General features: G+C 26.9%; 1 protein-coding gene across 2 annotated transcripts in view; it reads right to left on the bottom strand.

Annotated features, from left to right (window-relative positions):
• LOC107439629 (vasculin) overlaps window positions 1-12,743 on the bottom strand; it is a 30,961-nt gene extending 18,218 nt beyond the window's left edge. For both annotated transcript variants that reach the window (XM_043040098.3, XM_043040100.3), the window contains exons 1-5: window positions 12,365-12,743; window positions 7,469-7,534; window positions 2,598-2,700; window positions 798-1,077; window positions 467-572 (exon numbers count right to left, since the gene is read on the bottom strand). In XM_043040098.3, coding sequence (XP_042896032.1) covers window positions 467-538 — 72 coding nt within the window. In that variant the 5' untranslated portion in view covers window positions 539-572; window positions 798-1,077; window positions 2,598-2,700; window positions 7,469-7,534; window positions 12,365-12,743. The remainder of the gene's footprint in view (window positions 1-466; window positions 573-797; window positions 1,078-2,597; window positions 2,701-7,468; window positions 7,535-12,364) is intronic.
• Window positions 12,744-13,553: the final 810 nt, after the last annotated feature.

The following is a 13,553-nucleotide window of genomic DNA, read 5'->3' as shown; positions in this document are numbered from 1 at the left end:
ATAACACTTCTACAAAATACATATTTTCTATTAAAACAACTATATAAGATGAGTTTTTAAAAATAAAAACATTCTCATATAGATCATTTAAATGAACATTTTAAATGTAAAATAAACTAAATGGTCTATTCTTCATTCTTGCATCATTCAACTTAAGTCAGCTTTTTTTTTCTTTTTTGTTCATTTGAAAGAGTCTATCAATTACTCATCCTATCTTATCAATTTATGATAATGTTTTATTTTCTATTTTATCAATTATTCACATGTTTACATGCATGAAAATTAATTTTTGAATTGCAACAATGCAAACAAGTGTGAATGCTAATCACAAAAGAACAATCAAAATAGGATTCAAGAATTCAGTGAAAGTTCTTTTCTGAAGGGCCCTTAAACAGACCAGTTCTGTTACAGATTGTTCTCAAAATTTATTCAAAATATAATAATAATAATAATTTAGTTCACTTACATAACTATTATAAGTGGGTATCTTGAGCCACGCTGGTGCAAAATCATGTGCAGGAGGGTTTTTATTCGCCATCAGTGGATGTACCCAACAAAAACCATGATAGGCTCTAAGAATGAAGGAAACAGCACAATTTTAGGTTTTAAGAAAGAAGGACAACATATAATTTTAAGCACTAAAAAGGTCACTATACAGTTTTATTCTCTACGAAAAAAGGAAACAATACAGTTTTAGGCTCTAAGAAATAAGGAAACAACAAAATTTTAAACTGATAAACAAAAACAGAACTGCAACAAAATATGTATTAGATAATAAATAGACGGGAAAATATTACCTGCTGGTTTCCCAGTCAAAAGCCTTTTAGCTAAGCTGGATTCAGCCGCCACCTTGTGCTTTTGTGAGGAATGAACGAGTAAAATAATGAAAATACGATCAGCTTGGATGATTTATCACGACCACTAGAGTGGACAATTTAAAAAGATATCTAAAAACAGTTCCTACATTTGGAACTGAAGTTGATGCTTATTAATCTCTACAACACAGAAAAGAGTGTCACATGGGTTAGCTGTCCATGATGGTAAGATTACATAAAATCAATAAAGATGCATTTTCACCTGGAAAAAAAAAACAAGACATCAATATATTGTAATGGGAACAGATATTTAATTCATTTACAACATTATTTTGTGAATATTGTTATCATTAATATAAATGATTAGACAAAAAAGTGTTGATTAGAATTATGTTTATAGACTAAAATAGGGGTGCACAACTTTTTTGAGTGAAGGGCCACTTGCACAGCAGGTAGATTAATGAAGGGTCACACGCTTATTTAGTCATGTTAATGGCAAATATGATAATTTTTATCTAAACATTAGTGTTCTAAGGACCAAATATTTTTATCAGTATCAACATATTTGCAAAAAATTAAATGCTTTTAATTATTGGAATTTATTTAATTTAAATTGATATATTACATATATATATATATATATATATATATATATATATATATATATATATATATATATATATATATATATATATATATATATATATATATATATATATATATATTGGAAGGATATAAATTCTAATCATAAAGAAGCTTACAGAATAAAAATGCAAAAAAAAAAAAAAAAAAAAAAAAACGCATTTTATAGAGTAATATAAGTTTTAATTTAATGTTTTAATAAAAGAAAATTTATAATGTTTATACAAAAACCAACTTAAAAGAAATTTTTTATTGCTTTCAGAAGTTTCTGCGGGCAGCACATCAACAGTCGATGGGGCGCGTGTGGCCAGCAGACCATAGGTTGCGCACTCCTAGACTAAACACAAATTGAAATCTAGACTAGGTTCAGCTCTAAAACTGTGAATTCAACTGTTGGACATGAAACCTAATTTAAGATTGTTAATGATATCATTAAGATGAAGAATCATCATTGACATGAAACTTCTCTGAATTATGCACCATAAATCATCATTAAATGTGTTCCTAAGTGGCTCCCTTGATAATCTTTTTTATAAATATGGAATTCAAAAAACCATAGAACCACAGATAAAATGAAATGACTTTGGTAAAATGAAAAGCTTTCATCAAACATAAAAACTTTCTCAGTATAAAACTTTCTACAAGCAATTTGACATTTTGTAACTAGTTAACTCTGTCTCGCCAGCTAATTTTGACAGAATTTGTTCAAAAAAACTTTTTGTTTTAAATTTTATATAACTCTAAATTGATTATTAAACATACCAGGTAGAATATGGGGAATTCGACCACATAATTCATTTTAAATAATTAATATTTTAAAAAATGTCAGTCGTTGCGACAAATTTTTCTCGACACCGTTTGTGAATATTATGAATATATGAAATTTTTAAGATCTAACTACATGAAAATGACAAACAGTCATAAATTCTGAAAAGCACTTTTGCTAACTCGAATCTGTTGAACTTCAATTAACTAGGGATTCAGACATAAAGGTCAGCGGCATATCTAAATGTAGCTTACTACAATAATCGTGGGTAAAAGTAATTTTATCTTCATCAACATTAATTAAATATTCAGAAAAAAAATATTTTAAAGGCTTCTGAAAAATAAAAGTTATAATAAATAAAAATTACTACTTACAATTTAATAATTATATCATAAAATTGTACTGCTTTTTGTATATGCCTCAGATTTCTGTCACCACTTAGGATATTAGTCAGCTTCTCACAATCTTTAAATATACCTACAAAAAAATTTACGCCAAGTTTACTATTGAAATACTCATAAAAATTACTAACATACAACAGGGTGTGTAGCCAAATTATTCAACAAAAAATAAGCACTTTTCAAGCACTCAAGAAATATTTTTAAGCACTTTAAAAAAATATCATAATTAGGCTGGGTCAGGGTTTAAGCTGAGTCTAAAAATTCCTTAGCAAAAAAGCTAAAATCTGAAAAAAAGTTTTAGCAAAATGCTAAAATGCCATTAGGCTTTTAAAATTAATTTATATCACACAAGTACTGTAAGTTATCTGACAAAGAATAGCTTAATGTACAAGAATATCAAAAGAATACCTATAACAAAAAAAAACACATTTATTATTTATCAAAACATTTTGGTTTATAATTAACAATCTTCCTTTCTTTCATGTTTGCCCATTTTACAAATGCTTCTTGAAAGTTAAATGCACTTTCAGGGCCCTCAATATTAATCATTAACAAATTGTTTACATGGTTGATTAACAACCTGTTTCGAATATTAGTTTTAATCAAATTAAGGCAGCTAAAGCCCCTTTCACAGTCAACAGTGTGCATTGGTATTGTTGCACAATACTCTATAACAGAAGTTATTAATGCGTACTGTTCAGACACATCATTGGTATATAAAAATAAAAGTAATTCATTAAATGACATGTTTTTACATCGTTGCATTAAGATGTGTTTAAATAATCCCCATTCACAAAGTAATTCAGTTTCTGTAAACTGAAAATCTTTTCTGGGAGATTCCGAAAACAAATTGAAAATGCAACGGATTTCCTTTACACCATAATGCTGTAATTCTTCCGAACTATGGGGCATCCTGCTAGGTATAAATATATTGAACATTTCGATTTTATCCAAATCTCCCAATCTATCAGTAATATTTTCAATGTTACAGTTTAAAAATTGTGCATCAAATTACGGAATCTTTCCCTCTGTTTCAGTCCATCTAAAATTATATGGCCCTGAAACTCAAATTTTTCACTTTCCTTCTTAGGCACATCATCTAAAAAACTCATATAATGAGTGCCGGTGCCATTTTTTTATTTCTTCTAAACTTGAAATACAAGCCTTCACACTTGATTGAACATATTCAAAATTTAAATTAGATTTTTGAAATATGAGGCTTAATTTATTAATGTTGAACATGATATCATTCATGATGGCAGTGGTTGCTATAAACAAAAAAGTAGTTATATTTTTTAACAACCCTTGAGCAACAGGACGTTTGTCTTCCATTAAAACACTAACTAGAGCTTGCCAGTTGCAATCCAGAGCTGTAACTGAATTATCCAAAGACAGCCACCGAGTTGTTGATAACTTTATGAATTTCCTTGATTTTCGTTCAAGGATATCTTGAACATTCTTCAATCGCCTGGTATTTGCAGATAAATTTTTAGATTTTATTATTTTCTCGAAATAATAAAATCTAAATCTAAAATCTAAATACACGAAAGATATTTAGATTTTTTCTCCTTCTTGTTTGATCAAGTTTTTTTCATGGATGTTAGCGTCATGGTTTTTCGCGGAAGCTTTTTTTTAATGGAATTTAGTAAAATCCTTTAGCAAAAATGGGAAAATGCTTTGTTGAATTTTAGCATTTTTGAGGGGTCTTTTCGCATTTTGCGAAAAAAGCTACCGTAGCGGAAACCCTGGGCTGGGTTGGAAAGTTTTTGACAACTGACGGTTTTATCATTTTTAACCATCATATAAAAAAAACCTTTTGGTATTGTTTTTGATAATTGTCAAAAATCATGAAATTTTGAATAATGCAAAACGAATGGCGTTTTCATACACTACGAACTGACAATACGCCGAAATAGATTGGGGTTGAATTAATTGTGAAAACGTTGAATAGAACAATGTGTCTTTTTTGCATAATTCATAGCGAAAATTAACACGGTCATGGAAAAATCTCATTTTAAAAAAGGGAAAACTAAGCACTTTTAAAAAACACCCAATAAAAAAATCACCTTTAAGGGCTTTTAAAAAACGAAAATCAAAAATAAGCACTTTTTAAAAACGCTATGCACCCTGTACTACTTACGAACAGTAAAGATTAATAAAAAAAAAATTGTTTTTCTCCTACAATTAAAATGTTGGGAATTGATGGCCTCAATGTCACATTCTATTAAAAATTTATGGAATACATGTCACAGGTCAATCCAATGGTAACAGACATAACCAGGGACAACTTTCTTTTGCACAATATTAGCGATGAAGATATCTTCACAAATTTAGCTGCGTATATTTAAATTAAAAATAATGCAAAACTTTCAGTTTAGGTAAGAAACACTTTAATTAATAAAATAGGCCGTAACAGAAATGGATTGAGTGTCTGTCTAACCAATATGACTAATTATTCTGAAATGGCACTTATTTTGAACTTAGGTTTAGAAATTTCAGTTAAACAAAATAAGACATTCATAGATATGAAATAATCAAGTTATAAAATTTAAGTATCTTTTTTATACTCTTTAAAAAATATTTACTAACGTGACAAACATGACAGTTAAAGAAAGTTAGCCTGATTTAACTACTCATTAAAAATATAATTATTTTAATGTTAAGTTTTTCATGAAATTGAAAGAAAAAAAAATTTCAGTTTCAGTACAAAAAATTTAATTTGCTAAAATTTAAAAAAAAAAATGGTAACAAATATGACATTTGTCTGCTTTTAATGAAATTGACCTTCAGAGTTAGTTTTTATCACAAGGTGATATTATATCATTCAGCAATGGCGCGTGGTGGATTTTGTCCTGCTAAAAGCTCTGTGTAGCGTTGAGGTGGTGAATTTGAATCCCGCTATGATTCTGGGTGTATCTTTGTGTTGCTTTTCTCTTATTTGTGCTGACTACTCTTATTTGACGAGAGCTTATAAGCCTACATATGTGAGTGAATATGTGTTTTGTGTGATAGAAAAATAATAACATTTTATGTTATAATGAATATTTGTATCAGTACATTAATTCAACAGTTAAAGGTTTATCAATAACAGTAACAATATTATTAACTGGTTAACAAGCAAATAATGCTTTTAAAGTAATTAAATTTTTAATTAGATTATTTTTAGAAATTTAAAGATTGATGTTTCATGTTCATGATGTTTCATTGTTTCATGATGATTTAAATCAAATGATTTCAAATTTTAAGTACTGCAGATCACATACATTAAGACACTTTTTAAATATGATCTAAAAATTTTCAAAATCACTTATGCTGAATCTTTTACATCACAAAATAAATTTTGTTCCTAATAATAAAACATATTACAAAACACTTTTATGTGTCATTGAAGTTCAAGATAAACAATCATTTTAAATGATTAATATTAGAAACTCATAATGTGAAAGATTTGAATAAAAAGCAATAAAGAGATCATTTAATTGAAGGAAACTTTTTTTCTCTTCTTTGCTACTGCTATTTATGACACACACATCAAAGGAAACTAAGAGTAACCGGTGGTTAACACAGTGAGGAGGATTAATTGATAGTCATCATAATGATATACTGTTTTCTTAGTTATTCGAGTGTATGTAACATTTTCTAAAAGTATTTCTTAATACAATTCAATATTTCTTTGTTAAAATATTTTGGAAAATTGAAGCTTTTATTTAATTTTTTAAATACAATAATATAATATAATTACAATAATCAGACACGAAAAATAAATTTGTAGCAGCAGATAACTATTCATTGATATAAAATGAGCCAAAATTGAGCATTAAAAAAAATCTTTCACAATATGTATTTTGTGCCAATTCTTCAGAAAAATTTTGAACTTTTAGGTACCTCAAATTAAGCTTCTTCCTTCAATTTACTAAGATTTTCTTTATGTTGTCTAGTTAAAATTTGCATGATATTCTGTCCCAGAGATATTCACTTTTATTGGGGGATATCAATTAGTTTTTTGATGATTTTAAATTTCACCATTCTTATTTTAAACATATATCCTTAATTTAAAAATTCACCTTTAAATGCTTATTTTCTCTAGATACTGGAAAAAGCTTTAAAGTTTTTCATTAATTCATCATTTTTAGCTAACTTTTTTCAAAGAAAATTTATACACAGAGATTGTCTTTTAGCTTTCTTTTATTATTTTCTCAAAAGGTTTTAATTTTTGTGTTATTTTGATAATCTGTGAGAATTACTTTTTCAAATATACACATAAAATAGTATAAGAGGATAATATAAAAATTGAAGAGTAAATAATATTACATATTTTGATAAATTTTCACAGAGGTAAATAAGTTTCAAAACTCAAAGTGCCTTTTTCTGTGAAAAAGCACCCTGCCCTTTTTATTCCTAGGAAGAACTGATTTTAGAAAACTGCAGTATATTCTAATTTTACATGAAGCTCATACTAAGGAAGCTTAGTACATTAAAGCGTAATATTTGATATTTTTAGAAAAAGCTATAAGTTGACCACAGTTTAATACCTAAAGCAAACTAGAGAATCTTCTAAAATTCTCTGAGAAACCTAAAAAAAATTAACATATGGAATGTCAAGAATTAAAAATCAGCTAAGATTACTGAACAGCAAATAAAAAATAGGTACTTTAGTACAATACTAGCAAAACTTTCTAAAACTGGAGGGAAAAAAAACTAAAATAGCTATTCTCCATTGAAGAAATACTGAGGGGGAAAATAAAATTTTACAGATTCAATCAATTCATACAAAACATGAATATTTTTCCCACTTTTAAAATGATTTTTTAAAATTAAAATATATAACATATATATTTACTTACCTGTTTTGCTATGAATTATTTATTTGAAGATCCCTTCTATAGTCAAAAATAGATAAGATGTGTTACCTAAAAAAAAGTATATAAGGCTAATTAACTATTATGCAAGTTTTAAAATATTAAATTTACTAAATAATATATTCAACTGCACTCCATTAAATTCTAATCTAAAGCAGACACAGACTACATTTAATTGTGTGACAAAGGTTCCGTGAAATTCCGGTATTCCTAGGGAAATTTTTGGTCAAATTAAAAAAAAAGCGCTAAAAATTTTTATATTGTAAAAAAAATTATCACATTACAAAATGTTTCCTCACAAAAAAATTGTTTATTCAGTGCTCTCTCTCTCTCTCTCTAAAGGTCGACCTTACAACAAATACTGAGAATCAATTAAAAAAAAAACATTCCTCAAGATCAGACAATTATTGGCAAGCATTTTAATTCTTCTTAATCTAAAAAATCTGTCTAAATTCTAACGTACAAAAAACTGAAATCAATATTCAGATTGATAATAATTAACAACTCATATTTATTACCTGTAATATAAAATGAATAAGTACCATTAGCAAAACCGATTGATAGTTTCAATAATTTTGGCTACACTTTTTATTTGTGATAGAAAATATAAATCATAATTATAGTAACATATAAGAAAAACATTGAGCATGACTTAAAATCTAAAAAACTGTCTCCTATGTCAAAAAAGAACATTGCCTTGGCTTTTGACACTTTTTGAAGAATTTCAACATTTTAAGTAAGTTTTTGACAAGATCAAAACCGCAACTATGTAATTGAATGGAAAAAAAGTAATTACTATCTCCTCATTTAAACTACTTATGAAGACCATATTTAATATATATATTTTTTTATGAATCAAGAATTAATTAATAAACGTGCAAAAACATTTTAAATAATACTTAATTGAAAATTTAATATTTTTTAAGAAAATAGATTGTATGCAGAATTTTGAAGAAATATTAAGAATTTTTACCCTTTAATTTAATTGCAAAAATATCTTATTTTCCTATTACCTTAAAAAAGACTACATTTATAAGCTAACAGATAATAATTTAAAATCAAAACTATTGTTTGTAATATATAGCTATTGTTTGTATAAACAACATTTTAAATTTCGTAAAGACATTTTTTTCTCTTAACTACACTATTTAATTTAACAATTTAAAAACTTAACAGATATTGTTTGTTTTACATCTTAAAATATAATTGGAATATTTTATCTGAAGTGTTTTAAGGTTTAGAAATGGATAGAAAAATGACCTTAGTAGCACTTTTTAAATGACACATTTTATTTTTTAAACATTTTGATCCTTTTTTACTTTTTAAACAATAATAAAACTTTTCATCCAGACAGACCAGTAAAATTTCAGTTAACTTTATGCTTCATTAAAAATTTTATTCATGATCTTTTATCACCTATATTTATACAAGTTAACTAAAATTAAGAAATGTTAGCAAATAATTAAAACTAAAATTACAAACTTACATAAAATTTACAAAATTTTATTTTTTTAAGCAAACAAATTCTTATTTATGCCTCACTTTTTGAAATAAAAACAGGAAGAAAATTACAAAATTTATATAAAATGTTGGTATGGGGATAGTAGTTAAGGATGTAACGAATAGTGATTTGGCCAAACAGGCGAGTACCAAAAATTTGGCCAAAAAAATTAGCCAAAGAGCACCATTAAAAAAAAAATATATCAATTAATATTATTTTTTATATAGAAATAAGTTTAGTCATTGTTGAAAATTACACAAAACTTAGCTGTATTATTGGTATGGGGTAAAGGGAAATAGAAATGTTTAGGATAATAAATAAAATAGAAATGCTTAGGATAAGATATAAAGATAATTAAAAATAAGATACTGAAAAATATTTAAGATAAAAAAAACTGACTAACAGCTAATAAATAAACTGAAGTTCTAAAGTTGAAAAAAAAAAAGAAATAGAAACAAAACATCCTCTTAATTCTTAAAACAAACTTTAATGCTAATATTATTTTCCAGAAAAAAAAATTATACATAAAACATTAGAAACACTTTTAAATATGCAGCACTATCATAGCATCTATTAAAAAAAAATTTTTAAAAAACATCCTTTACAAAAGCAACACAGAAAAAATAAAATTTGCTCTTAAATGAAAGAAAATGTTAAGGCTAAATATTTCAGCTATCCAATTACTGTTTTTTCTGGCAAAAAAAAAGAAGATGAAAGCCTAATAGAGACCCTCTTAACTGCCGCATGCATCGCATCATAATAAAAACGTCTAAAAAACATAAGTTTCTTGAATAAAATAATAAATAAAAAGTTAGGTGGAAGCCAAAATAAAAAACATTCTTGACTCTTAAATGATAGACTTACTGCTAAAAATTTAACTTTGAATATTGCCATATTTTTAGAAAATAATTACCATAAAAGAAAAACATTCATTTGAAACAATCTTTAAAAAATGCTGTCATAATAAAAATGCTAATTAAAAGAAAAATTAGTAAAAATTGCTTAGTTCTAAAATATAACTTTTGACATTGAAAATCACAGTATTCTATGTTACTATTTATCTAATTCATCATACAAGAAAAAAGTGACAATAAAAAAATAAAGTCCATTTGAAACGCTGTGTTAACATGCTTTGTTTTAGTTATAACTGCAAAGAAAAAAAATTAAACAAAACAAGCTTAATTTTTAAAATACGAAGCATTGAAAAAACGATGAAATTGACTTGCCTGAATACAATTTCAAAGAAAGAAAAAAATAATGGTTCAGCATAAAGTAATCAGTATAAAGTTTCAATTTTACAAATTTAAAATAAAATACGAAGCTTTGAAAAAACGATGAAATTGACTTGCCTGAATACAATTTCAAAAAAAGAAAAAAATAATGGTTCAGTATAAAGTAATCAGTATAAAGTTTCAATTCTACAAATTTCGCTTTTCCACATGTTTTTCAGAACATAAATTAACAAGTTTTAGACCTCATACGTGAAAAAACTATTTCTAATAGTACAGTAAAAAATACAACTTCTGATTATTCTTTAATTAATGTAATAACTCTTTTCCCAAACAAACTTTGTTGAAAAATATTTTTCCAAATAACACTTTTCCGATTATTTGGCATAAGGGTCAAAATTTCAATTTCATTCCTAATAGTAATTATATTTAATAAAGTCTCTCACAGATTTAAGGTAAAATTACACTTAAATTTCAGTGCCATTAAGAAATGGCACTTAAATTTAACTTTACTGTTCTGTATAGAAGAGTGAATCCGGAAGTTAAATCTTAAGCAACTAGATCCATCTATAATATCTTATTGGCTCTTTTCGTACCAGTGACTACAATTACTCAAAATTGGACATTTACAACATAATGTGTAGGACAAAATATACAAATTACCTTAAAAATATTGATTTTTAATTCGAAATATCGTCATATTTTATTTAAAAGCAATTATTTAGAAAATTACTTAAAAAGTTCATAAATATGTATCTAAGACAAGTGACTGACATTTTACCTATATTTTATTTTTTTTAAAAATATAATTTAAATACAAAATACAACTGATGCAAGCAAAATATACCGTTAAATAATAAAAACAAAAATTTTAATGAGAAATATTACTTAAGGTTACGCAACATACATAACGAGTTACGCAACATAGTTAACGAATTGAGAAATAATTTTAGTTATATTGGCTACCAGATAGTTTTTCAAACATTTTTAATGAAAAATATACCTATCTTTAAACTATTAACTATTAGAGGTTATTAAATAGCAATGCGGAAATATAATAAAATATATAAAAAAAGATTTATCGTGAAGACGATGGAATTACAGCAAAGTTTTAATAACAATTTTCATGCAGTAGCATACAAGAAATGGGCAATAACATCACACAACACAGACCAACTGAAAGGGTAACTTGTTGCCACATCCAAGAAAACCTCTACTTGTTTTTCCTTTGTTTTTTTTTTTTAATTTGCAAATTTTCCCAATAAATATCATATGTAATAAAAAAAACAACTCAATGGAAGTACTTAATATGTTGATTTAATTAAAGTAAATACAAACAAAAAAAAATTAAACTTAATAACTTACTCTTGATATTTATTGATTTCGAAAGACCAAACACAGATTGACTTCAGTATTAAAAGTAAAAATAAATAAACCAGCACCATTAATTGCAAATTGCCAACCAAAATTTGGTGAAAAGTTAATGCAAATAAAATGCTTATGTTGCTTAAAAAATAAAGAGCTAACTCCTAATATTTACATATTTACTCAGACACTTAACCTATAGGCAGCTGTACAGTAAAATTAAATATAAAATATTGCGCAATTAACTGCCAAATATTAAAATAATGAACAGTTGAGAAACTTATACAAATAGAATGGTTGTTGTTTTTCTAAAGGAGGAAAAAACAATACTATCAAGTGAAAATACTAGTGCTATTTAAGAGGTGACATCATGACACAGATTAATGAACAAAATTGAAATATATGATATAGAGAATTAAAACGCATAAATAAATAATTTAAATCAATAAATTATTTAACAAAGTGCTATTATTCTTGAATAACAACATGATGAAATAATCTACCAGATCCAGTTATATTTTAATTAGTGACTAATGCAGTAAAGTTTTATGTCTCTTAAATCGAAAATGTATATATGTAGAACTATAACTTATATTAGTAAAAGCATTTAATAATAAATGTATTATGCACTGACATCTGGTTTCCGTGTAGAATTGATATGCGGAACTTGTTTCCTTTCGCTTACTTGGCGCTAAACAAACATCATAAGTCCAATATAATGAGATTTGCATTTACAAACATAAGATTTAAAAAAGAAAAGAAAAGTAAAACTATAATTTGACATACCGTTTAGTCTTCATAATGTTAATCCATTATTAAAGATCTAAGAAACAAAAAGACATCTTAACACAAACACTATTTCAACACAACCTATTTATTTTGACCAAGTCACCATGCTGTCGTGAACCAGTTGTTTTGATACTGTTCAGTAGTAAGGCATACGGTGAGGATAAGGTTGAAAACATTCAAGGAGAAATAATACAAGCTAAGACCAATAATTAAAGATTTATGTACGATATTTAATTAAATTATAGCACAAAAACAGCACTATACCAATACTAAAAAATTAAAAAAAAATATATTCAGAATAGTACAACATGGCCGTTACAATCTCGGTAATTTTATGAGCCGTTGCCATATTTTTTATATTAATTCTAGAAACAATAATGAAACTTCATCATCAGCATCAACAAATAATTATTACACGTACAAAACGTTAAAAATAAAATCTCTCACTACATCCTTCAACATTACCTTTTCAATGCGTAACTTTTATTTTATTTATTTATTGTATGTGGGCAAGTAAAAAAGGGCAAGTATATTATTGGGTATCCAGTACCGTAGACCCATACAACGTGGCAACAACGGCTTAAAAATTCTTGTCAACTGAAGAAGAGATAATACAAAATCGAAAAGGAAAGCACAAAGATACGTTCAGGGTTACTGCGAAATTCGAACCCGCTATCTATACGTTTTACTGTCGTTGCGATACCGCCTTGGCCACGGAGACTAGAGACATGCCCTTGACCCCGTCAATCTCTTAAATAACTGTACCTGAAGTAGTAGTAATAGTACTGTATTTACGTCGCACAAGGGCAGCATAATGGGCTATTGGCGACAGTCTGGGAAGCATCCCTGAGGATTATCCAAAGACATGCCATCACAATTTTGATACTCTTCAGAAGGGATGGTTCCCCGCTTTGATAGCCTGGTGACCTTCACGCAATGTCAAACATTTTACGGTAGTTTAACGAGGACTGATGCTGCCTACCCTTAGCTCCTGTACAGGCTGATCAGAGTGGCCACCCACAGCCCGGAGCCAGTGATGTTTGACTTCGGAAATCCATCAGTAATTTGCGTCCCGATATCTAATCTCCGATTTCAGTCATAAGTCGATGTTTTAAAGTGTAAGCTCTTCTTTTTATTAAAAAAAAAAACTGTGTTGGAAGCATTAGAGGCTAATATAATTTATTTT

Source organism: Parasteatoda tepidariorum, chromosome 1 (genome assembly GCF_982258835.1).
Source record: "Parasteatoda tepidariorum strain Cologne lab strain chromosome 1, Ptep-v5.0, whole genome shotgun sequence".
Taxonomy (NCBI): Eukaryota; Metazoa; Arthropoda; class Arachnida; order Araneae; family Theridiidae; genus Parasteatoda; species Parasteatoda tepidariorum.
This window is presented reverse-complemented; position numbering and strand designations above follow the sequence as displayed.